The sequence below is a fragment of the Eschrichtius robustus genome, chromosome 1 (assembly GCF_028021215.1).
Source record: "Eschrichtius robustus isolate mEscRob2 chromosome 1, mEscRob2.pri, whole genome shotgun sequence".
Lineage (NCBI taxonomy): Eukaryota > Metazoa > Chordata > Mammalia > Artiodactyla > Eschrichtiidae > Eschrichtius > Eschrichtius robustus.
The window spans coordinates 47924489-47951951 of NC_090824.1; the positions used below are offsets into that span (position 1 = coordinate 47924489).

At 38.7% G+C, this 27463-nt stretch overlaps 1 protein-coding gene across 1 annotated transcript in view; it reads left to right on the forward strand.

The window, feature by feature from the left end:
* Window positions 1-27463, forward strand: part of TXNDC16 (thioredoxin domain containing 16) — a 117666-nt gene that overhangs the window by 75711 nt on the left and 14492 nt on the right. Inside the window, exons 15-16 of the mRNA XM_068545411.1 lie at window positions 430-598; window positions 940-1076. Of these exons, the coding sequence (XP_068401512.1) occupies window positions 430-598; window positions 940-1076 (306 nt within the window). The remainder of the gene's footprint in view (window positions 1-429; window positions 599-939; window positions 1077-27463) is intronic.

The following is a 27463-nucleotide window of genomic DNA, read 5'->3' on the forward strand; positions in this document are numbered from 1 at the left end:
CCAAAAAATGGTACTGATGAACCTAGTTGCAGGGCAGGAATAAAGTGGTAGACATAGAAAATGGACTTGTGGACATGGGGTGGGAGGGCGAAGCTGGGGTGAAGTGAGAGTAACATCGACATATATACACTACTGAATGTGAAATAGTTGGCGGGTGGGGAGCAGCAGCATAGCACTGGGAGATCAGCTTGGTGCTTTGCGATGACCTAGAGGGGTGGGAGGGAGGCTCAAGAGGGAGGAGATATGGGAACGTGTATGCATATGGCTGATTGGCTTTGTTGTGCAATAGAAACTGACACAGTAGTGTGAAGCCATTATACTCCAATAAGGATTAAAAAAAAAGAATGGGATATAAAAAATATTGACAATTCTCAACAAATGAGTTTTCTACATTAACATTTATAAAATGTGCATTTTCCTTTTATTTAGGCACCTCTACTATGCTGCTTACTAGAGTAAACTGTGCAGATTGGTCTCATGTATGTGCCAAGCAAAATGTTACTGAATTTCCTGTTGTAAAGATGTACAAGGAAGGCGAGAACCCAGTATCTTACGCTGGTATGCTAGGAACTGAAGATCTCCTAAAATTTATCCAGCTGTAAGTATTCAGCTTCACCCTAAGATTTTTAAAATTTTAGGTCTATAAAACTTCTAATTCCCATACTTTGTTGACACACTTTGGATAGGTTAAGGAGGTATGAATTGAGATCACAGGGGAAACATTAAGGAGCAGAGCCTATCTATTACGTTCCATCACTTTTAGGGAGATGGAAATTTTGTTTAATGAAGCTGATTTTTTGTTTAGAATAGTATTTGTGTTTATTTTGTCAGATGCTTATCCTGTAGAATATGCTACGTTCAGTATATTTTATTATTTAATTTACAAGCTGAAAAGTATCTTTAAAAATTAATTTTGAATATAGTTAAATATTCATCCAGCAACAGGATTTCATGCCCAGTGAACATTACGTCTGTTCAAGAAGCAGAAGAATATTTAAGTGGGAAATTACATAAAGACCTGATCTCCTATTCTAGCGTGTCAGTACTGGGGCTGTTTAGTCCAACTATGACAACAGGTAAGTGGAATTGAACATTTAAATTATGTAATATGTAGCTAAAGACTCGTTTACTAGGTTTTTTTTTTGAAAGAATATCTTTAAATTAAAGAGAATTCAATTAGAGAATTTTGAAAATACAGAGAAGTTTGAAGAAAAAAATAAAAATCTGTAATTATTTAGAGTTGTTGAACTTTAATGTAATTCCTTCCCTGTTTTTCTGTGTACCTATATATTGCATATTTATATACATTTTAATGTAATTGGGCTAGTACTATGTATTTAGGTTAGTATCTGCCGTTTTTATTTAACATTAAGTGGGTGCCTTTTTTCATGTGATTAATATTCTTCAAAAACATCATGGCTGTATAATATTTGATTGGATGAATATACCATAATTTATTTAACTATTTGCCAACAAATAATATTTTTGTTTCCCTTTTTTCTTTTTGCTATATGTAAAGAATATTTTTATTTACGAGCCTTTGTGTAGATTTTAGGATTCTCTATGTACAGTATCATGTCATCTGCAAACAGTGACAGCTTTACTTCTTCTTTTCCGATTTGGATTCCTTTTATTTCTTTTTCTTCCCTGATTGCTGTGGCTAAAACTTCCAAAACTATGTTGAATAATAGTGGTGAGAGTGGACAACCTTGTCTTGTTCCTGATCTTAGAGGAAATGGTTTCAGTTTTTCACCATTGAGAACGATGTTGGCTGTGGGTTTGTCATATATGGCCTTTATTATGTTGAGGTAAGTTCCCTCTATGCCTACTTTCTGGAGGGTTTTTATCATAAATGGGTGTTGAATTTTCTCGAAAGCTTTTTCTGCATCTATTGAGATGATCATATGGTTTTTCTGCTTCAGTTTGTTAATATGGTTTATCACATTGATTGATTTGCATATATTGAAGAATCCTTGCATTCCCGGGATTAACCCCACTTGATCATGGTGTATGATCCTTTTAATGTGCTATTGGATTCTGTTTGCTAGTATTTTGTTGAGGATTTTTGCATCTGTGTTCATCAGTGGTATTGGCCTGTAGTTTTCTTTCTTTGTGACATCTTTGTCTGGTTTGGTGGTGATGGTGGCCTCATAGAATGAGTTTGGGAGTGTTCCTCCTTCTGCTATATTTTGGAAGAGTTTGAGACGGATAGGTGTTAGCTCGTCTCTAAATGTTTGATAGAATTCGCCTGTGAAGCCATCTGGTCCTGGGCTTTGTTTGTTGGAAGATTTTTAATCACAGTCTCAATTTCAGTGCTTGTGATTGGTCTGTTTATATTTTCTATTTCTTCCTGGTTCAGTCTCGGAAGGTTGTGCTTTTCTAAGAATGTGTCCACTTCTTCCAGATTGTCCATTTTATTGGCATATAGTTGCTTGTAGTAATCTCTCATAATCCTTTGTATTTCTGCAGTGTCAATTGTTACTTCTGCATTTTCACTTCTAATCCTATTAATTTGAGTCTTCTCCCTTTTTTTCTTCATGAGTCTGGCTAACGGTTTATCAATTTTGTTTATCTTCTCAAAGAACCAGCTTTTAGTTTTATTTATCTTTGCTATTGTTTCCTTCATTTCTTTTTCTGATCTTTATGATTTCTTTCCTTCTGCTAACTTTGAGGTTTTTTTGTTCTTCTTTCTCTAATTGCTTTAGGTATAAGGTTAGGTTCTTTATTTGAGATGTTTCTTGTTTCTTGAGGTAGGACTGTATTGCTATATACTTCCCTCTTAGAACTGATTTTGCTATATCCCATAGGTTTTGGGTCGTCGTTTTTTCACTGTCATTTGTTTCTAGGTATTTTTTGATTTCCTCTTTGATTTATTCAGTGATCTCTTGGTTATTTAGTGTATTGTTTAGCCTCCATGTGTTTGTAATGTTTACAGATTTTTTCCTGTAATTGATATCTAGTCTCATAGCGTTGTGGTTGGAAAAGATACCTGATACGATTTCAGTTTTCTTAAATTTACCAAGGCTTGATATGTGACCCAAGATATGATCTATCCTGGAGAATGTTCCATGAGCACTTGAGAAGAAAGTGTATTCTGTTGTTTTTGGATGGAAGGTCCTATAACTATCAATTAAGTCCATCTTGTTTAATGTATCACTTAAAGCTTGTGTTCCTTATTTATTTTCATTTTGGATGATCTGTCAATTGGTGAAAGTGGGCTGTTAAAGTCCCCTACTATGATTGTGTTACTGTCAATTTCCCCTTTTATGGCTGTTAGCATTTGCCTTATGTATTGAGGTGCTCCTATGTTGGGTGCATAAATATTTACAATTGTTATATCTTCTTCTTGAATTGATCCCTTGATCATTATGTAGTGTCCTTCTTTGTTTCTTGTAATAGTCTTTTTTTTTTTTAACATCTTTATTGGAGTATAATTGCTTTACAATGGTGTGTTAGTTTCTGCTTTATAACAAAGTGAATCAGTTATACATATACATATGTTCCCATATCTCTTCCCTCTTGCGTCTCCCTCCCTCCCACCCTCCCTATCCCACCCCTCTAGGTGGTCACAAAGCACCGAGCTGATCTCCCTGTGCTATGCGGCTGCTTCCCACTAGCTATCTATTTTACATTTGGTAGTGTATATATGTCCATGACACTCTCTCACCCTGTCACATCTTACCCCTCCCCCTCCCCATATCCTCAAGTCCATTCTCTAGTAGGTCTGTGTCTTTATTCCCGTCTTGCCACTAGGTTCTTCATGACCTTTTTTTTTTTTTTTTTCCTTAGATTCCATATATATGTGTTAGCATACTGTATTTGTTTTTCTCTTTCTGACTTACTTCACTCTGTATGACAGACTCTAACTCCATCCACCTCACTACAAATACCTCCATTTCATTTCTTTTTATGGCTGAGTAATATTCCATTGTATATATGTGCCACATCTTCTTTATCCATTCATCCGATGATGGACACTAGGTTGCTTCCATGTCCTGGCTATTGTAAATAGAGCTGCAATGAACATTTTGGTACATGACTCTTTTTGAATTATGGTTTTCTCAGGGTATATGCCCAGTAGTGGGATTGCTGGTTTGTATGGTAGTTCTATTTTTAGTTTTTTAAGGAACCTCCATACTGTTCTCCATAGTGGCTGTATCAATTTACATTCCCACCAACAGTGCAAGAGTGTTCCCTTTTCTCCACACCCTCTCCAGCATTTATCGTTTCTAGATTTTTTGATGATGGCCATTCTGACCGGTGTGAGATGATATCTCATTGTAGTTTTGATTTGCATTACTCTAATGATTAATGATGTTGAGCATTCTTTCATGTGTCTGTTGGCAATCTGTATATCTTCTTTGGAGAAATGTCTATTTAGGTCTTCTGCCCATTTTTGGATTGGGTTGTTTGTTTTTTTGTTATTGAGCTGCGTGAGCTGCTTGTAAATCTTGGAGATTAATCCTTTGTCAGTTGCTTCATTTGCAAATATTTTCTCCCATTATAAGGGTTGTCTTTTGGTCTTGTTTATGGTTTCCTTTGCTGTGCAAAAGCTTTTAAGTTTCATTAGGTCCCATTTGTTTATTTTTGTTTTTATTTCCATTTCTCTAGTAGCTGGGTCAAAAACGATCTTGCTGTGATTTATGTCATAGAGTGTTCTGCCTATGTTTTCCTCTAAGAGTTTGATAGTGTCTGGCCTTACATTTAGGTCTTTAATCCATTTTGAGTTTATTTTTGTGTATGGTGTCAGGGAGTGTTCTAATTTCATACTTTTACATGTAGCTGTCCAGTTTTCCCAGCACCACTTATTGAAGAGGCTGTCTTTTTTCCACTGTATATGCTTGCCTCCTATATCAAAGATAAGGTGACCATATGTGTGTGGGTTTATCTCTGGGCTTTCTATCCTGTTTCATTGATCTATGTTTCTGTTTTTGTGCCAGTACCAAACTGTCTTGATTACTGTAGCTTTGCAATATAGTCTGAAGTCAGGGAGCCTGATTCCTCCAGCTCCATTTTTCGTTCTCAAGATTGCTTTGGTTATTCGGGGTCTTTTGTGTTTCCATACAAATTGTGAAATTTTTTGTTGTAGTTCTGTGAAAAATGCCAGTGGTAGTTTGATAGGGATTGCATTGAATCTGTAGATTGCTTTCGGTAGTAGAGTCATTTTCACAATGTTGATTCTTCCAATCCAAGAACATGGTATATCTCTCCATCTATTTGTATCATCTTTGATTTCTTTCATCAGTGTCTTATAATTTTCTGCATACAGGTCTTTCGTCTCCTTAGGTAGGTTTATTCCTAGATATTTTATTCTTTTTGTTGCTATGGTAAACGGGAGTGTTTTCTTAATTTCACTTTCAGATTTTTCATCATTAGTGTATAGGAATGCAAGAGATTTCTGTGCATTAATTTACCAAATTCATTGATTAGCTCTAGTATTTTTCTGGTAGCATCTTTAGAATTCTCTATGTATAGTATCATGTCATCTGCAAACAGTGACAGCTTTACTTCTTCTTTTCTGATTTGGATTCCTTTTATTTCTTTTTCTTCTCTGATTGCTGTGGCTTATACTGCCAAAACTGTGTTGAATAATAGTGGTGAGAGTGGGCAACCTTGTCTTGTTCCTGATCTTAGTGGAAATGGTTTCAGTTTTTCACCATTGAGGACAATGTTGGCTGTGGGTTTGTCATATATGGCCTTTATTATGTTGAGGAAAGTTCCCTCTATGCCTACTTTCTGCAGGACTTTTATCATAAATGGGTGTTGAATTTTGTCGAAAGCTTTCTCTGCATCTATTGAGATGATCATATGGTTTTTCTCCTTCAATTTGTTAATATGATGTATCACGTTGATTGATTTGCGTATATTGAAGAATCCTTGCATTCGTGGAATAAACCCCATGTGATCATGGTGTATGATCCTTTTAATGTGCTGTTGGAGTCTGTTTGCTAGTATTTTGTTGAGGATTTTTGCATCTATGTTCATCAGTGATATTGGCCTGTAGTTTTCTTTCTTTGTGACATCTTTGTCTGGTTTTGGTATCAGGGTGATGGTGGCCTCGTAGAATGAGTTGGGGAGTGTTCCTCCCTCTATAATATTGTGGAAGAGTTTGAGAAGGATAGGTGTTAGCTCTTCTCTAAATGTTTGATAGAATTCGCCTGTGAAGCCATCTGGTCCTGGGCTTTTGTTTGTTCGAATATTTTTAATCACAGTTTCAAGTTCAGTGCTTGTGATTGGTCTGTTCATATTTTCTATTTCTTCCTGGTTCAGTCTCGGCAGGTTGTGCATTTCTAAGAATGTGTCCATTTCTTCCAGATTGTCCATTTTATTGGCATAGAGTTGCTTGTAGTAATCTCTCATGATCATTTGTATTTCTGCAGTGTCAGTTGTTACTTCTGCATTTTCACTTCTAATTCTATTAATTTGAGTTTTCTCACTCTTTTTCTTCATGAGTCTGGCTAATGGTTTATCAGTTTTGTTTATCTTCTCAAAGAACCAGCTTTTAGTTTTATTGATCTTTGCTATTGTTTCCTTCATTTGTTTTTCATTTATTTCTGATCTGATCTTTATGATTTCTTTCCTTCTGCTAGCTTTGGGGTTTTTTTGTTCTTCTTTCTCTAATTGCTTTAGGTGCAAGGTTAGGTTGTTTATTCGAGATGTTTCCTGTTTCTTGATGTAGGCTTGTATTGCTATATACTTCCCTCTTAGAACTGATTTTGCTGCATCCCATAGGTTTTGGGTCGTCATGTCTCCATTGTCATTTGTTTCTAGGTATTTTTTGATCTCCCCTTTGATTTCTTCAGTGATCACTTCGTTATTAAGTAGTGTATTGTGTAGCCTCCATGTGTTTGTATTTTTTACATATCTTTTCCTGTAATTGATATCTAGTCTCATAGCATTGTGGTCGGAAAAGATACTTGATACGATTTCAATTTTCTTAAATTTACCAAGGCTTGATTTCTGACCCAAGATATGATCTATCCTGTAGAATGTTCCATGAGCACTTGAGAAAAATGTGTACTGTGTTGTTTTTGGATGGAATGTCCTGTAAATATCAATTAAGTCCATCTTGTTTAATGTATCATTTAAAGCTTGTGTTTCTTTATTTATTTTCATTTTGGATGATCTGTCCATTGGCGAAAGTGGGGTGTTAAAGTCCCCTACTATGATTGTGTTACTGTCGATTTCCCCTTTTATGGCTGTTAGTATTTGCCTTATGTATTGAGGTGCTCCTATGTTGGGTGCATAAATATTTACAATTGTTATATCTTCTTCTTGGATCGATCCCTTGATCATTATATAGTGTCCTTCTTTGTCTCTTGTAATAGTCTTTATTTTAAAGTCTATTTTGTCTGATATGAGGATTGCTACGCCAGCTTTCTTTTGATTTCCATTTGCATGGAATATCTTTTTCCATCCCCTCACTTTCAGTCTGTATGTGTCTCTAGATCTGAAGTGGGTCTCTTGTAGACAGCATATATATGGGCCTTGTTTTTGTACCCATTCAGCCAGTCTGTGTCTTTTGGTGGGAGCACTTAACCCATTTACATTTAAGGTAATTATCGATATGTATGTTCTATTCCCATTTTCTTAAATGTTTTGGGTTTGTTATTGTAGGTGTTTTCCTTCCCTTGTGTTTCTTGCCTAGAGAAGTTCCTTTAGCATTTGTTGTAAAGCTGGTTTGGTGGTGCTGAACTCTCTCAGGTTTTGCTTGTCTGTAAAGGTTTTAATTTCTCCATCAAATCTGAATGAGATCCTTGCTGGGTAGAGTAATCTTGGTTGTAGGTTTTTCTCCTTCATCACTTTAAGTATTTCCTGCCACTCCCTTTTGGCTTGCAGAGTTTCTGCTGAAAGATCAGCTGTTAACCTTATGGGGATTCCCTTGTGTGTTATTTGTTGTTTTTCCCTTGCTGCTTTTAATATGTTTTCTTTATATTTAATTTTTGATAGTTTGATTAATATGTGTCTTGGCGTGTTTCTCCTTGGATTTATCCTGTATGGGACTCTCTGTGCTTCCAGGACTTGATGAACTATTTCCTTTCCCATATTAGGGAAGTTTTCAACTATAATCTCTTCAAATATTTTCTCAGTCCCCTTCTTTTTCTCTTCTTCTTCTGGGACCCCTATAATTCGAATGTTGGTGCATGTAATGTTGTCCCAGAGGTCTCTGAGACTGTCCTCAGTTCTTTTCATTCTTTTTTCTTTATTCTGCTCTGCAGTAGTTATTTCCACCATTTTATCTTCCAGGTCACTTATCCGTTCTTCTGCCTCAGTTATTCTGCTATTGATCCCGTCTAGAGAATTTTTAATTTCATTTATTGTGTTGTTCATCATTGTTTGTTTGCTCTTTAGTTCTTCTAGGTCCTTGTTAAACGTTTCTTGTATTTTTTTCCATTCTATTTCCAAGATTTTGGATCATCTTTACTATCATTATTCTGAATTCTTTTTCAGGTAGAGTGCCTATTTCCTCTTCATTTGTTAGGTCTGGTGTGTTTTGACCCTGCTCCTTCATCTGCTGTGTGTTTTTCTGTCTTCTCATTTTGCTTATCTTACTGTGTTTGGGGTCTCCTTTTCACAGGCTGCAGGTTCGTAGTTTCCGTTGTTTTTGGTGTCTGTCCCCAGTGGCTAAGGTTGGTTCAGTGGGTTGTGTAGGCTTCCTGGTGGAGGGGACTAGTGCCTGTGTTCTGGTGGATGAGGCTGGATCTTGTCTTTCTGGTGGGCATGTCCACATCTGGTGGTGTGTTTTGGGGTGTCTGTGGCCTTATTATGATTTTAGGCAGCCTCTCTGCTAATGGATGGGGCTGTGTTCCTGTCTTGCTAGTTGTTTGGCATAGGGTGTCCAGCACTGTAGTTTGCTGGTCGTTGAGTGAAGCTGGGTCTTGATGTTGAAATGGAGATCTCTGAGAGATTTTCGCCGTTTGGTATTACGTGGAGCTGGGAGGTCTCTTGTGGACCAGTGTCCTGAAGTTGGCTCTCCCACCTCAGAGGCACAGCCCTGATGCCTGGCTGGAGCACCAAGAGCCTTTCATCCACACGGCTCAGAATAAAAGGGAGAAAAACTAGAAAGAAAGAAAGAAAGAGGATAAAATAAAATAAAGCTATTATAATAAAAAATAAGAAAAAAAATTAAGAAAAAATTTATTAAGAAAAAAATTTTTTTTAATTTTTTAAAATAAATTTATTATAATAAAAAATAAGAAAAAATTATTAAGTAACAAATTTATTAAGAAAAAAATTTTTTAATTTTTTAAAATAAAAAATATGAAAAAACTTATTATGAAAAAATGTTTTTAATTTTTAAAAATAGAAAATAAGGAAAAAATTATTCTGAAAACATTTATTAAGAAAAAAAAATTTTTAAGTAAAAACAAAAAGAAAAACAAACGGACGGACCGAACCCTAGGACAAATGGTGACAGCAAAGCTATACAGACAAAATCTCACCCAGAAGCATACACATATACACTGACAAAAAAAGGAAAAGGGAAAAAATTAATATATCCTGCTCCCAAAGTCCACCTCCTGAATTTGGGATGATTCGTTGTCTATTCAGGTATTCCACAGATGCAGGTACATCAAGTTGTTTGTGGAGCTTTAATCTGCTACTTCTGAGGTTGCTGGGAGAGATTTCCCTTTCTCTTCTTTGTTCATACAGCTCCCGGGGTTCAGCTTTGGATTTGGACTGGCCTCTGCATGTAGGTCGCCTGAGGGCGTCAGTTCATCGCTCACACTGAACGGGGTTAAAGGAGCAGCTGCTTCGGGGGCTCTGGCTCACTCAGGCGGGGGGTGGGGGGGGAGGGGGGAAGGGTATGGATGCGGGGCGAGCCTTTGGCAGCAGAGGCCGGCGTGACATTGCAGCAGCCTGAGGCGCGCCGTGCGTTCTCCCGGGGAAGTTGTCCCTGGATCACAGGAGCCTGGCAGTGGCGGACTGCACAGGCTCCCGGGAGGGGGGGTGTGGATAGTGACCTGTGCTCGCACACAGGCTTCTTGGTGGCGGCTGCAGCAGCCTTAGCGTCCCATGCCCGTCTCTGGGGTCCACGCTGATAGCTGCAGCTCGCGCCCGTCTCTGGAGCTCGTTTAGGCGGCGCTCTGAATCCCCTCTCCTTGCGCACCGCGAAACAAAGAGGCAAGAAAAAGTCTCTTGCCTCTTCGGCAGCTCCAGACTTTTTCCCAGACTCCCTCCCGGCTAGCTGTGGTGCACTAACCCCTTCAGGCTGTGTTTACACAGCCAACCTCAGTCCTCTCTCTGCGATCCGACCAACCGAAGCCCGAGCCTTAGCTCCCAGCCCCCGCCCACCCCGGCGGGTGAGCAGACAAGCCTCGGGCTGGTGAGTGCTGCTCGGCGCCGAGCCTCTGTGCGAGAATCTCTCGGCTTTGCCCTCCGCACCCCTGTGGCTGCGCTCTCCTCCGTGGCTCCAAAGCTTCCCCCCTCTGCCACCCGCAGTCTCTGCCCGCGAAGGGGCTTCCTAGTGTGTGGAAACCTTTCCTCCTTCACGGCTCCCTCCCACTGGTGCAGGTCCCGTCCCTATTCTTTTGTCTCTGTTATTTCCTTTTTCTTTTGCCCTACCCAAGTACGTGGGGAGTTTCTTGCCTTTTGGGAGGTCTGACCTCTTCTGCCAGCGTTCAGTGGGTGTTCTGTGGGAGCAGTTCCACGTGTAGATGTATTTCTAATGAATCTGTGGGAAGGAAGGTGATCTCCGCGTCTTACTCTTCCGCCATTGTGCCCAGACCCCCCCTCTTGTAATAGTCTTTATTTTAAAGTCTATTTTGTCTGATATGAGAATTGCTACTCCAGCTTTCCTTTGGTATCCATTTGCATGGAATATCTTTTTCCATCCCCTCACTTTCAGTCTGTATGTATCCCTAGGTCTGAAGTGGGTCTCTTGTAGACAGCATATATACGGGTCTTGTTTTTGTATCCATTCAGCCAGTCTATGTCTTTTGGTTGGAGCATTTAATCCATTTACATTTTAGGTAATTATTGATATGTATGTTCCTATTACCATTTTTTTCATGGTTTTGGGTTTGTTATTGTAGGTGTTTTCCTTCTCTTGTGTTTCCTGCCTAGAGAAGTTCCTTTAGCATTTGTTGTAAAGCTGGTTTGGTGGTGCTGAATTCTCTTAGCTTTTGCTCATCTGTAAAGGTTTTAATTTCTCCGTCGAATCTGAATGAGATCCTTTCTGGGTAGAGTAATCATGGTTGTAAGTTTTTCCCTTTCATCACTTTAAATATGTCCTGCCACTCCGTTCTGGCTTGCAGAGTTTCTGCTGAAAGATCAGCTGTTAACCTTATGGGGATTCCCTGTATGTTATTTGCTGTTTTTCCCTTGCCGCTTTTAATATTTTTTCTTTGTATTGAATTTTTGATAGTTTGATTAATATGTGTCTTGGCGTGTTTCTCCTTGGATTTATCCTGTATGGGACTCTGTGCTTCCTGGACTTGATTGACTATTTCCTTTCCCATATTAGGGAAGTTTTCAACTATAATCTCTTCAAATATTTTCTCAGTCCCTTTCTTTTTCTCTTCTCCTTCTGGCACCCCTATAATTCGAATGTTGGTGCATTTAATGTTGTCCCAGAGGTCTCTGAGACTGTCCTCAGTTCTTTTCATTCTTTACTCTGCTCTGCAGTAGTTATTTACACTATTTTATCTTCCAGGTCACTTATGCGTTCTTCTGCCTCAGTTATTCTGCTATTGATTCCTTCTAGATAATTTTTAATTTCATTTATTGTGTTGTTCATCGTTGTTTGTTTGCTCCTTAGTTCTTCTAGGTCCTTGTTAAACGTTTCTTGTATTTTTTCCATTCTATTTCCAAGATTTTGGATCATCTTTACTATCATTATTCTGCATTCTTTTTCAGGTAGACTGCCTATTTCCTCTTCATTTGTTTGGTCTGGTGGGTTTTTACCTTGCTCCTTCATCTGCTGTGTGTTTGTCTTCTCATTTTGCTTAACTTACTGTGTTTGGGGGTCTCCTTTTCTCAGGCTGCAGATTTGTAGATCCCGTTGTTTTTGGTGTCTACCCCCAGTGGCTAAGATTGGTTTAGTGGGTTGTGTAGGCTTCCTGGTGGAGGGGACTAGTGCATATGTTTTGGTGGATGAGGCTGGATCTTGTCTTTCTGGTGGGCAGGACCACGTCCAGTGGTGTGTTTTGGGGTGTCTGTGACCTTATTATGATTTTAGGCAGCCTCTCTGCTAATGTGTGGGATTATGTTCCTGTCTTGCTAGTTGTTTGGCATAGGGTGTCCAGCACTATAGCCTGCTGGTCGTTGAGTGGAGCTGGGTGTTAGCATTGAGATGGAGATCTCTGGGAGAGTTTTGCCATTTGATATTACGTGGAGCCAGGGGGTCTGTGATGGAACAATGGTCTCTTGCCTCTTAGGCAGTTCTAGACTTTTCTCCAGACTCCCTTCATGTTAGCTGTGGTGCACTAGCCCCCTTCAGGCTGTGTTCATGAAGCCAACCCCAGTCCTCCTCCTGGGATCTGAACTCCGAACCCCGAGCCTCAGCTCCTAGCCCCCACCCACCTCGGCGGATGAGCAGACAAGCCTTTCAGGCTGGTGAGTGCTGGTAGGCACCGATCCTCTGTGTGGAAGTCTCTCCGCTTTGCCCTCTGCACCCGTATTGCTGCACTCTTCTCCATGGCCCGGAAGCTTCCCCCCAGCCCACCACTCGTCTCTGCCTGTGAAGGGGCTTTCTAGTGTGTGGAAACTTTTCCTCCTTCACAGCTCCCTCCCAGAGGTGCAAGTCCTGTCCCTATTCTTTTGTCTCTGTGTTTTCTTTTTTCTTTTGCCCTACCCAGGTATGTGGGGAGTTTCTTGCCTTTTGGGAAGTCTGAGGTCTTCTACCAGTGTTCAGTATGTGTTCTGTAGGAGTTGTTCCACATGTAGATGTATTTGTGATGTATTTGTGGGGAGGAAGTTGATCTCCACATCTTACTCCTCTGCCATCTTGAAGGTCTCTCCGAAAACAATCTTGAGAAAGAAAAATGGAGCTGGAGGAATCAGGCTCCCTGACTTCAAACTATACTACAAAGCTACAGTAATCAAGACAGTGTGGTCCTGGCACAAAAACAGAAATATAGATCAATGGAACAGGATAGAAAACCCTGAGATAAACGCATGCACATATGGTCATCTTATCTTTGATAAAGTAGGCAAGAGTGTACAATGGAGAAAAGACAGCCTCTTCAATAAGTAGTGCTGGGAAAACTGGACAGCTACCTGTAAAAAATGAAGTTAGAACACTCCCTAACACCATACACAAAAATAAACTCAAAATGGATTAAAGACCTAAATGTAAGGCCAGACACTATCAAACTCTTAGAGGAAAACATAGGCAGAACACTCTATGACATAAATCACAGCAGGATCTTTTTTGACCCACCTCCTAGAGAAATGGAAATAAAAACGAACATAAACAAGTGGCACCTAATGAAACTTAAAAGCTTTTGCACAGCAATGGAAACCATAAAAAAGATGAAAAGAGAACCCTTATAATGGGAGAAAATATTTGCAAATGAAGCAACTGACAAAGGATTAATCTCCAAAATATACACACAACTCATGCAGCTCAATATCAAAAAAACAAACAACCGAATCCAAAAATGGGCAGAGGATCTACATAGACATTTCTCCAAAGAAGATATACAGATTGCCAACAAACAGATGAAAGGATGCTCAACATCACTAATCATTAGAGAAATGCAAATCAAAACTACAATGAGGTATCACCTCACACCAGTCAGAATGGACATCATCAAAAAAATCTACGAACAATAAATGCTGGAGAGGGTGTGGAGAAAAGGGAACCCTCTTGCAGTGTTGGTGGGAGTGTAAACTGATACAGCCACTATGGAGGACAGTATGGAGGTTTCTTAAAAAACTAAAAATAGAACTACCATACAAACCAGCAATCCCACTACTGGGCATATACCCTGAGAAAACCATAATTCAAAAAGAGTCATGTACCACAGTGTTCATTGCAGCAGTATTTACAATAGCCAGGACGTGGAAGCAACCTAAGTGTCTATCGACAGATGAATGGATAAAGAAGATGTGGCACATATATAGAATGGAATATTACTCAGCCATAAACAGAAACGAAAATGAGTTATTTGTAGTGAGGTGGATGGTCCTAGAGTCTGTCATACAGAGTGAAGTAAGTCAGAAAGAGAGAAACAAATACTGTATGCTAACACATATATATGGAATCTAAGAAAAAAAATGGTTCTGATGAACCTAGGGGCAGGACAGGAATAAAGACACAGCTGTAGAGAATGGACTTGAGGACACAGGAAGGGGGAAGTGTAAACTGGGATGAAGTTAAGAGAGTAGCATTGACTACATACACTACCAAATGTAAAATAGATAGCTAGTGGGAAGAGGCCGCATAGCACAGGGAGATCAGCTCGGTGCTTTGTGACCACCTAGAGGGGTGGGATAAGGAGGGTGGGAGGGAGATGCAAGAGTGAAGCGATATGGGGATATACATATGCATAGAGCTGATTCACTTTGTTATACAGCAGAAACCAACACAACATTGTAAAGCAATTATACTCCAATAAAGATGTTAAAAATTATTTTATTGAAGTATAGTTGATTTACAATGTTGTGTTAATTTCAGCTGTACAGCAGAGTGACTCAGTAATACATATATATTCTTTTTCATATTCTTTTCCATTATGGTTTATCACAGGATATTGAATATAGTTCCCTGTGCTATACAGTAGGACCTTATTGTTTATCCATCCTATATATGATAGTTTGTGTCTGTTAATCCCAAACTCCCAATCCTTCCCTCCCACACAATCCTCCCCAACTTGGCAACCACAAGTCTGTTCTCCATGTCTGTGAGTCTGTTTCTGCTTTTGTAGATATGTTCATTTGTGTTGTATTTTAGATTCCACATATAAGTGATATCATATGATATTTGTCTTTTACCTTCTGACTGACTTTGCTTAGTATGATAATCTCTAGGTCCATCCATGTTGCTACAAAAGCATTTTTTCATTCTTTTTTATGGCTGAATAGTATTCCATTGTGTGTGTGTGTGTGTGTGTGTGTGTGTGTGTGTGTGTATATATCTCACTCCTTCTTCCTCCATTCATCCTTCAATGGACATTTAGGTTGTTTCCATGTCTTGGCTATTGTGAATAGTGCTGCTGTGAACATAGGGGTGCTTGTATCTTTTCGAATTATAGTTATGTCTGGGTATATGCCCAGGAGTAGGATTGCTGGATCATATTGCAACTCTATTTTTAGTTTCTTGAGCGACCTCCATACTGTTTTCCATAATGGCTGCACCAATTTACATTCCCACCAACAGTCTAAGAGGGTTCCCTTTTCTCAACACCCTCTCCAACGTTTATTATTTTTAGACTTTTTAATGATGGCCATTCTGACTGGTGTGTGGTGGTACCTCATTGTAGTTTTGATTTGCATTTCTCTAATAATTAGCGATGATGAGCATCTTTTCATGTCCCTATTTGCCATCTGTATGTCTTCTTTGGAGAAGTGTCTATTTAGGTGTTCTGCCCATTTTTTGATTGGGTTTTTTGCTTTTTTTGTTATTGAGTTGTGTGAGCTGTTTATATATTTTTGAAATTAAGTCTTTGTCGGTCACATCATTTGCAAATATTTTCTCCCAGTCTGTAGGTTGTCTTTTTGTTTTGTTTATGGTTTCGTTTGCTGTATAGAAGCTTGTAAGTTTGACTAGGTCCCATTTGTTTATTTTTGCTTTCATTTCCATTGCCTTGGGTGACTGAACTAAGAAAATGAATTCATCTTATATTTAATTTCAAATTAATGTTTTTGCTTTCAGCTTTGATACAGTGCTTACAGCAATTAGTTTTACTTTTTTTTTAACATAGTATCATTGGCTATAGTGTTCTTTTAATATTACAACTTCCCTATTCTTAAACTCCTATTCTTTATTTTTTTTTTTTTTCTGTCCTTCATAAGACTGTGTCTTTCAGTAAATTTTAAAGAAAGAGTACACAGGGCATTTTTTCTGACCAGTGGTATTACTTGGAATGTTATTCTCTTGGCTTTGGAGATGGATGGCCTCTCCAAAACCTGGGTAGCAAAACCCTTAGTGTTTTCCTTATCATGTCGACTGAAAAAAACTGCATAACATGAGAGTTGTGAGTTAAGCTTTATTTGAGGCAAAATGAGGACTATAGCCTGGGAGACAGCATCTCAGATAGCTCTGAGGAACTGCTCCAAAGAGGTAGGGGGTAGTCAGTATATACGTAACTGTGGTGAAGGGGATACATGCAGTCAAGGACATATTTTGGCAAAAGATTGCTGCTAGTCACAAGAAGGTTGTTGCTAGTCACGAGGAGTAGATGTCTCTGTTAATGATTTTAGTGCTGCTTTTCTAGGTAAGAGAAGATGCAAGAAACTGGGCCCATAAAATCTCCTGAAAATAGCTGGCTATCTGAAGGCCTGTTCTGCCAGTTTTTCCCAGAGCACAGAGTGCTTCATTATTGATCTCACCCTGAACTCCTTTCACGGTGTGTTGAAGGTTGGTGACTGCAGTGGCTAGTGACCTCATCCTTGCAGAGGTAGATGGCAAGTAACAATTTTTAGTTGGCAATCTCATGCTTACTCTTTCCATTTATGTAGCAAACTTCCCTCCTTTTTATTTTTCTTTTATTTAAGATGGATTTCAAATTCTGAATGAAATATCTTAAGGATATTTGTATGGGAAGAAGATCCCCAAAGTCTAGCATTATAATTTTATTTAGTAGATACTATTAAGTACTTATTAAATTTTGCTTTCTACAAATTACTGCCTAATGATTTTCCCCTTCTACTTTGTCTTCAAAAATTTTAAAAATAAAAGCCAAAAGAACTCACTAGAAAGAAATAAAAGGAATGTTAATGTGTGCAATGTGGCTTACCATCTTAGAGGGCAAAATCCAGATGGCATAACCTTCTAATTTGTATTCTCTCTATGAAAAATCATGAAGTAAATGACTCTGTGTTTTACTCCGTCTTTCCCTCTCTCATGTTTTTGCACCCACAGTTGACTTTGTTTTCTACCTACCTCAAGTGCCTGGTGTCCTGAAGTTCTCATTTATTATTTACACTGGGCCTCCTTCCAAAAAGAATTAGTCTTCAGATAATAAAAAGCACAAATACAATAAAATCATTAAAATAAGGATAAGAGTTAAGCAATAAAAGTAGGGGATAATTATGTAGAATACCTAGAAACACTGCGGTTGATCATAAAACTTAACCCTGAGCAATCTGGTAGCAAATAGAAACAGAAAGATAAAATTTTTGCCAATTTATTATCATTTTACAATAAATGGCACAATACAAGTTAGGGTGCTGAGTCACCCATAGACAAACTATTTCTCTGATTGTACATGCTGAGAGGAATTTTTCACATATGTATATATACATGTATATTTTATTTAGAGATCAACATAAGGAGCAGTGTACTTGATCATACTTCTGTACAAATGATGATAAAATTTACATGTAGTTATCTCTCAACAGAAGTCAAAAGCATAATGTTAAAGTATATAAAGGTGGTCTGGTGTGCCAGAATGATGTAATCTGGATATGATGCTTTTTAATTATTTTACTGGATTGATTGCTTCTAAGCCTTTTAAGTCAGGTATTAGCTCCTCTTCCTGTTTTTGTTTTTTGCAGACAATCATATGATAGTTGCTGGATTTTCAACATGTATTGGATGAGAAAACATATAACAATAAAAGGCTCTTATAATCCATTAACATTTTTATGTACATTTGGATTTTATTCATAAACGCTAACTACTAACATTTGCTGATCACTTATTTTGTATCAGATATTAATTTGTTGTTCATATAGATTCTAATGGTTTGAAGAATAATGTGAGTTCCATGAGGGGTGAAATGTCTCTTTTATCTACTGGTGTATCTTTCAGGCCCCTCTACTAGAAAGTTACTACTTTTTGCTTTGTAGTTAATAAATATCTTGTAGGGATATAGTTTAAAACTCTGTAAATGTCCTGTTTCTCATTTTACTTTTGCACAGCAGTTTTACAATTCACTGCCTGCAAGAGGTATTACTATGACAGTTGCCAAGTGGGAGATTTCTAACTCCATTATTCCTTCTACCTTTATTAGTTGGCATACTACTCATTTGTTTGTTTATCAGTATGGATGGCTGAGTTCTTATTTTATTCAGTGCATTATAATCAGTTACTATCATTAGATTGCTCAGGTTATCCTAGATAGATTTGGTCAGTGGGAACCTTTCACTCTGACTATTATGTCCTTTTTTTTTTTCATTTCCGTCCTGGGTACCTATGACCTTTTGACATGTCGCCATTATTTTTTGAAAATGTCCTTTTGTCACATGATGTTCCTAGCCCCATTCCTAGAATCAGACAATTCTCCAAGGAGTCCAATTTCCTTTTAGTGGGACATTGAATTTAGAAACCAAGATCTAGGGGTTAGGAATATTTTAATAATGGGGGTGTTCTTGCCTCTCGACTCTTTTGCTGACAGAGCCAAAATATAGATGTATCTGTATGTGTATAAATATAACTGTAATAAAATGTGACAGTGGAAAAAAACAGTATTGCTAAATTAATGTATTTATTTATTTTTAACATCTTTATTGGAGTATAATTGCTTTACAATGGTGTGTTAGTTTCTGCTTTATAAAAAAGTGAATCAGCTATACATATACATATATCCCCATATCTCTTCCCTTTTGTGTCTTCCTTCCTCCCACCCTTCCTATCCCACCCCTCTGGGTGGTCACAAAGCACCGAGCTGATCTCCCTGTGCTATGCAGCTGCTTCCCACCAGCTATCAGTTTTACATTTGGTAGTGTATATATCTCCATGCCACTCTCTCACTCGGTCCCAGGTTACCCTTCCCCTTCCCCGTGTCCTCAAGTCCATTCTCTAGTAGGTCTGCGTCTTTATTCCCATCTTGCCCCTAGGTTCTTCATGACCATTTTTTTTTTTTTTAGATTCCATATATATGTGTTAGCATACGGTATTTGTTTTTCTGACTTACTTCACTCTATATGACAGACTCTAGGTCCATCCACCTCACTACAAATAACTCAATTTCGTTTCTTTTTATGGCTGAGTAATACTCCATTGTATATATGTGCCACGTCTTCTTTATCCATTCATCCGATGATGGACACTTAGGTTGCTTCCATGTCCTGGCTATTGTAAATAGAGCTGCAATGAACATTTTGGTACATGACTCTTTTTGAATTATGGTTTTCTCAGGGTATATGCCCAGTAGTGGGATTCCTGGGTTGTATGGTAGTTCTATTTTTAGTTTTTTAAGGAACCTCCATACTGTTCTCCATAGTGGCTGTATCAATTTACATTCCCACCAACAGTGCAAGAGGGTTCCCTTTTCTCCACACCCTCTCCAGCATTTATTGTTTCTAGATTTTTTGATGATGGCCATTCTGACCAGTGTGAGATGATATCTCATTGTACTTTTGATTTGCATTTCTCTAATGATTAATGATGTTGAGCATTCTTTCATGTGTTTGTTGGCAATCTGTATATCTTCTTTGGAGAAATGTCTATTTAGGTCTTCTGCCCATTTTGGATTGGGTTGTTTGTTTTTTTGTTATTGAGCTGCATGAGTTGTGTGTATATTTTGGAGATTAATCCTTTGTCAGTTGCTTCATTTGCAAATATTTTCTCCCATTATAAGGGTTCTCTTTTCGTCTTTTTTATGGTTTCCTTTGCTGTGCAAAAGCTTTTAATTTTCATTATGTCCCATTTGTTTATTTCTGTTTTTATTTCCATTTCTCTAGGAGGTGAGTCAAAAAGGATCTTGCTATGATTTATGTCATAGAGTGTTCTGCCTATGTTTTCCTCTAAGAGTTTTATAGTGTCTGGCCTTACATTTAGGCCTTTAATCCATTTTGAGTTTATTTTTGTGTATGGTGTTAGGGAGTGTTCTAATTTCATTCTTTTACATGTAGCTGTCCAGTTTTCCCAGCACCACTTATTGAAGAGGCTGTCTTTTCTCCATTGTATATTCTTGCCTTCTTTATCAAAAATAAGGTAACCATATGTGTGTGGGTTTATCTCAGGGCTTTCTATCAGTTCCATTAATCTATATTTCTGTTTTTGTGCCAGTACTATACTGTCTTGATTACTGTATCTTTCTAGTATAGTCTGCAGTCAGGGAGCCTGATTCCTCCATCTCTGTTTTCTTTCTCAGTATTGCTTTGGCTATTTGGGGTCTTTTGTGTTTCCATACAAATTGTGAAATTTTTTGTTCTAGTTCTGTGAAAAATGCCAGTGGTAGTTTGATAGGGATTGCATTGAATCTGTAGATTGTGTTGGGTAGTATAGTCATTTTCACAATGTTCGTTCTTCCAATCCAAGAACATGGTATATCTCTCCATCTGTTTGTATCATCTTTAATGTCTTTCATAGTGTCTTATAGTTTTCTGCCTACAGGTCTTTTGTCTCCTTAGGTAGGTTTATTCCTAGGTATTTTATTGTTTCTGTTGCAATGGTAAATGGGAGTGTTTCCTTAATTTCAATTTCAGATTTTTCATCATTAGTGTATAGGAATGCAAGAGATTTCTGTGCATTAATTTTGTATCCTGCTACTTTAGCAAATTCGTTGATTAGCTCTAGTCGTTTTCTGGTAGCATCTTCAGGATTCTCTATGTGTGGTATCATGTCATCTGCAAACAGTGACAGTGTTACTTCTTCTTTTCTGATTTGGATTCCTTTTATTTCTTTTTTTTCTCAAATTGCTGTGGCTAAAACTTCCAAAACAATGTTGAATAATAGTGGTGAGAGTGGGCAACCTTGTGTTGTTCCTGATCTTAGAGGAAATGCTTTCAGTTTTTCACCATTGAGGATGATGTTGGCTGTGGGTTTGTCATATATGGCCTTTATTATGTTGAGGTAAGTTCCCTCTATGCCTACTTTCTGGAGGGTTTTTATCATAAATGGGTGTTGAATTTTGTTGAAAGCTTTTTCTGCATCTATTGAGATGATCATATGGTTTTTATTCTTCAATTTGTTAATATGGTGTATCACATTGATTGATTTGCGTATATTGAAGAATCCTTTCATTCCTGGGATAAACCCCACGTGTTCATGGTGTATGATCCTTTTAATGTGCTGCTGGATTCTGTTTCCTAGTATTTTGCTGAGGATTTTTGCATCTATGTTCATCAGTGATATTGGCCTGTAGTTTTCTTTCGTTGTGACATCCTTGTCTGGTTTTGGTATCAGGGTGATGGTGGCCTTGTAGAATGTGTTTGGGAGTGTTCCTCCTTCTGCTATATTTTGGAAGAGTTTGAGAAGGATAGGTGTTAGCTCTTCTCTAAATGTTTGATAGAATTTGCCTGTGAAGCCATCTGGTCCTGTGCTTTTGTTTGTTGGAAGATTTTTAATCACAGTTTCAAGTTCAGTGCTTGTGATTGGTCTGTTTATATTTTCTGTTTCTTACTGGTTCATTCTCGGAAGGTTGTGCTTTTCTAAATATTTGTCCACTTCTTCCAGGTTGTCTGTTTTATTGGCATATAGTTGCTTGTACTAATCTCTCATGATTCTTTGTATTTCTGCAGTGTCAGTTGTTACTTCTCCTTTTTCATTTCTAATTGTATTGATTTGAGTCTTTTCCCTCTTTTTCTTGATGAGTCTGGCTAATGGTTTATCAATTTTGTTTATCTTCTCAAAGAACCAGCTTTTAGTTTTTTTGATCTTTGCTATTGTTTTCTTTGTTTTTGTTTCATTTATTTCCGCTCTGATCTTTATGATTTCTTTCCTTCTGCTAACTTTGGGTTTTGTTTGTTCTTCTTTCTCTAGTTCCTTTAGGTGTAAGGTTAGAGTGTTTATTTGAGATTTTTCTTGTTTCTTGAGGTAGGCTTGTATAGCTATAAACTTCCCTCTTAGAACTGATTTTGCTGCATCCCATAGGTTTTGGGTCATCGTGTTTTCATTGTCATTTGTTTCTAGGTATTTTTTTGATTACCTCTTTGATTTTTTCAGTGATCTCTTGGTTATTTAGTAGTGTATTCTTTAGCCTCCATGTGTTTGTATTTTTTACAGATTTTTTCCTGTAATTGATATCTAGTCTCATAGCGTTGTGGTCAGAAAAGATACTTGATACGATTTCAATTTTCTTAAATTTACCAAGGCTTCATCTGTGACCCACGATATGGTCTATCCTGGAGAATGTTCCATGAGCGCTTGAGAAGAAAGTGTATTATGTTGTTTTTTGTTGGAATGTCCTATAAATATCAATTAAGTCCATCTTGTTTAATGTATCATTTAAAGCTTGTGTTTACTTATTTATTTTCATTATGGATGATCTGTCCATTGGTGAAAGTGGAGTGTTAAAGTCCCCTATGATGATTGTGTTAATGTCGCTTTCCCCTTTTACGGCTGTTAGCATTTGCCTTATGTATTGAGGTGCTCCTATGTTGGGTGCATAAATATTTACAATTGTTATATCTTCTTCTTTGATTGATCCCTTGATCATTATGTAGTGTCTTTCCTTGTTTCTTGTAATAGTCTTTGTTTTAAAGTCTATTTTGTCTGATATGAGATTTGCTACTCCAGCTTTCTTTGATTTCCATTTGCATGCAATATCTTTTTCCATCCCCTCAGTTTCAGTCTGTATGTGTCCCTAGGTCTGAAGTGGGTCTCTTGTAGACAGCATATATATGGGTCTTGTTTTTGTATCCATTCAGCCAGTCTATGTCTTTTGGTGGGAGCATTTAATCCATTTACATTTAAGGTAATTATTGATATGTATGTTCCTATTACCATTTTCTTAATTGTTTTGGGTTTGTTATTGTAGGTGTTTTCCTTCTCTTGTGTTTCCTGCCTAGAGAAGTTCCTTTAGCATTTGTTGTAAAGCTGGTTTAGAGGTGCTGAATTCTCTTAGCTTTTGGCTTGTCTGTAAAGGTTTTAATTTCTCCATCGAATGTGAATGAGCTCCTTGCTGGGCAGAGTAATCTTGGTTGTAGGTTTTTCCCTTTCTTCAATTTGAATATGTCCTGCCAGTCTCTTCTGGCTTGCAGAGTTTCTGCTGAAGGATCAGCTATTAACCTTGTGGGGATTCCCTTGTATATTAGTTGTTGTTTTTCCCTTGCTGCTTTTAATATTTTTTCTTTGTATTTAGTTTTTGATAATTTGATTGATATGTGTCTTGGCGTGTTTCTCCTTGGATTTATCTTGTATGGGACCCTCTGCGCTTCCTGGACTTGATTAACTATTTCCTTTCCCATATTAGGGAAGTTTTCAACTATAATCTCTTCAAATATTTTCTCAGTTCCTTTCTTTTTCTCTTCTCCTTCTGGCACCCCTATAATTCGAATGTTGGTGCATTTAATGTTGTCCCAGAAGTCTCTGAGACTGTCCTCAATTCTTTTCATTCTTTATTGTGCTCTGCAGTAGTTATTTCCACTATTTTATCTTCCAGGTCACTTATGCGTTCTTCTGCCTCAGTTATTCTGCTATTGATTCCATCTAGAGAATTTTTAATTTCATTTATTGTGTTGTTCATCATTGTTTGTTTGCTCTTTAGTTCTTCTAGGTCCTTGTTAAACATTTCTTGTATTTTCTCCATTCTGTTTCCAAGATTTTGGATCATCTTTACTATCATTATTCTGCATTCTTTTTCAGGTAGACTGCCTATTTCCTCTTCATTTGATTGGTCTGGTGGGTTTTTACCTTGCTCCTTCATCTGCTGTGTGTTTCTCTGTCTTCTCATTTCCCTTAACTTACTGTGTTTGCGGTCTCCTTTTTGCAGTCTGCAGCTTCGTAGATCCTGTTGTTTTTGGTGTCTGCCCCCAGTGACTAAGGTTGGTTCAGTGGGTTGTGTAGGCTTCCTGGTGGAGGGGACTAGTGCCTTTGTTCTGGTGGATGAGGCTGGATCTTGTCTTTCTGGTGGGCAGGTCTGCGTCTGGTGGTGTGTTTTGGGGTGTCTGTGACCTTATTCTGATTTTAGGCAGCCTCTCTGCTAATGGGTGGGGTTGTGTTTCTGTCTTGCTAGTTGTTTGGCATAGGGTGTTCAGCACTGGAGCTTGCTGGTCGTTGAGTGGAGCTGGGTCTTGGCGTTGAGATGGAGATCTCTGGGAGATTTTCGCTGTTTGATATTATGTGGAGCTGGGAGGTCTCTGGTGGATCAGTGTCCTCAACTCGGCTTCCCCACCTCAGAGGCACAGGCCTGACGTCCGTTTGGAGCACCAAGACCCTGTCATCCACCCGAAAAAGAGAAAAAGGGAAGAAAATATATATATATATCGTTGCTCCCAAATCCACCTCCTCAATTTGGGGTGCTTTGTTGTCTATTCAGGTATTCCACAGATGCAGGGTACGTCAAGTTGATTGTGGAGATTTAATCCGCTGCTCCTGAGGCTGCTGGGAGAGATTCCCCTTTCTCTTCTTTGTTCGCACAGCTCCTGGGGTTCAGCTTTGGATTTGTCCCCACCTCTGCGTGTAGGTCTCCTGAGGGCGTCTGTTCTTCGCTCAGACAGGACGGGGTTAAAGGAGCAGCGGATTAGGGGGCTCTGGCTCACTCAGGCCGGGTGTAGGGAGGGGTACGGATGCGGGGCGAGCCTGCGGCAGCAGAGTCCAGCGTGACGTTGCAGCAGCCTGAGGCGTGCCGTGCGTTCTCCCGGGGAAGTTGTCCCTGGATCACGGGACCCTGGCAGTGGCGGGCTGCACAGGTTCCCGGGAGGGGCGGTGTGGATAGTGACCTGTGCTCGCACACAGGCTTCTTGGTGGCGGCTGCAGCAGCCTTAGCGTCTCATGCCCGTCTCTGGGGTCCGCGCTGATAGCCGCGGCTCCCGCCCGTGTCTGGAGCTCTTTTAAGTGGCGCGCTTAATCCCCTCACCTCGTGGACCATGAAACAAAGAGGCAAGAAAAAGTCTCTTGCCTCTTCGGCAGCTCCAGACCTTTTCCCGGACTCCCTCCCGGCTAGCTGTGGTGTGCTAACCCCTTCAGGCTGTGTTCACGCCGCCAACCCCAGTCCTCTCCCTGCGATCCGACCGAAGCCCGAGCCTCAGCTCCCAGCCCCGCCCGCCCCGGCGGGTGAGCAGACAAGCCTCTCGGGCTGTTGAGTGCTGCTCGGCACCGATCCTCTGTGCGGGAATCTCTCCGCTTTGCCCTCCGCACCCCTGTGGCTGCGCTCTCCTCCGCGGCTCCGAAGCTTCCCCCCTCTGCCACCCGCAGTCTCTGCCCGCGAAGGGGCTTCCTAGTGTGTGGAAACCTTTCCTCCTTCACGGCTCCCTCCCACTGGTGCAGGTCCCGTCCCTATTCTTTCGTCTCTGTTTTTCCTTTTTTCTTTTGCCCTACCCAGGTACGTGGGGAGTTTCTTGCCTTTTGGGAGGTCTGGGGTTTTCTGCTTGCGTTCAGTAGGTGTTCTATAGGAGCTGTTCCACGTGTAGATGTATTTCTGATGTATTTGTGGGGAGGAAGGTGATCTCCACGTCTTACTCTTCGCCATCTTGAAGCTCCTAAAGTATTTATTTTATGCAATTAAAATATGTTTAAAGTTAAAACAACTAAATATTGTAAGTCACCGTTAATATTAAACCTCAAGTATATTTATAGTGGTTTAAAAAACTTCTTATTTAGATAACTGAGTATTTCCTCATATTTGGGTTGCCATATATTCTGACATATATGCAGTTTTCACCAAGGAGGAGAATGTGCCTGGTTTCAGATATTCAAAGGAGAATTTACACTTTGATTTAGTGGAAATGGATATGCAACTGAGGTCTACAGTCTTAAATGCTCCCATTCCCCAAGGAACTTAGACTTTATGTACAAGTGGTTTCATGCAGAGCCTTGCAAGAAACATATTCATGAGTTTAGAGTCTTCTTCATGAGGAAATTATATGGGAATATTAGTGTAATTTTCTTATCAAAAAAGAAGAAGCTAAAACAGATTCCATTATGTCATTGCTTTAGATAACAATCATCAATTATTGATCAGAATTTAGAGAAATTTCTCTTAGAAATGAAAGTACAGCACTCAGTTCTTTCTAGTTGCCTAGTTTTCTTATGAATCTTTTCTACTTTGGTATAGCACAGGCTAAAGAAAATATTTTCATGGGTTACTCATTTCTCATGAAATTTATGATTAGAAATGAGCTCTCAGTGCTGCCTGCTGGTGGATTTTGCCACTCTAGTAAGCTGGCTTTCCTACAGTGTTTCTCAGTCTTGTGGAAAGTATGCATCGTTTTTAAAGAAGACAATCTTGTGGTTACCCAGTGTTAACAGTGTTGACGCTCACATCACGAATATAGTGCTGACTACTAAGGTACAGATCTTTTTGGTTCAGCATAACCAGACCTCTAGGTGCTTTATGATTCAATTCTTCCATCATAGTTTTTCTATTTCAACTGCTATGAACCTTTTGTGCAGCGAGCTGAGCTATCATCTGGCCTTCAATTGTCAAGAATACATCATTTATATCAGTCTACCTTTCCTCTTTTCTCATTAGTCTACAACTGTTTAATTCAGACTTGCTTCTTGGTTATAAGGTCCAGAATATGCTATTATTTATGAAAATGTATTCAGAAACCTACAGAGATAATAGTTCTTATTTTGAATATGTATATCATAACAAATGGGAAAAGACTGATACACAAATTAATCAAAGTTTAAAAGTAACAAAAACACATTACAGAAAATACAGGAAATAAAAGAAGAAGATAACAAATCCCTCATAATTATAGAACCCTAACACAGACACTGTTAGAGGACTAGAATTTCCAGTCTTCTATTTTTTCTATGCATATGAGCACTTCTGGATTTTGTGGTTATAATGTGTGTATCATTTCACTTAACTGCTTTTCTTTCCAGGCTAGATATAGGAAAGCTGTCTCCATTTACCTTGCCTTAGGAGTAGATTAAAAAGCAACCAATATTTATTTACTAAATTTGTATGATTAGAATCCTATAAATCTTTAAATTACAGTTGACCCTTGAAAACGAGGGGGTTAGGGGTGCTGACCCCCTGCACAGTTGAAAATCCCCAGACTGCTGTCTCTGCCTCAAAAATAAAGGAATTGATAAATGACCCACCCAAGGGCAGGAAGCTCAGTTTGGATAGAATTAGGACTCAAACTCTACTTCTTTTGATTCTGCATATTGTGATCTCTTGAACACAGTTGAACACATACTTTTCCCCACACTTAGTTAGTTTAAAGGTCTGTTAAATGAAAATACAGGTACTATATTTATTGAAAAAAATTCATGTATAAAGTGGGCCCATGCAGGTCAAACTCGTGTTGTTCAAGGGTCAACTGTACATTTGGAGTACATTTATTTACAGAACCAGAATTGTATTACATCAATGTACATTTCTGTAGTAATCAAATGTTATAAAAAGAACACAGATATATTTTAGAACCAATAAGGTATGTAAGGTCTGAACTTAAACATCTTTATAATTAATGAATAATTAAGCACTATCATCTGTAAACATGTTCGTCA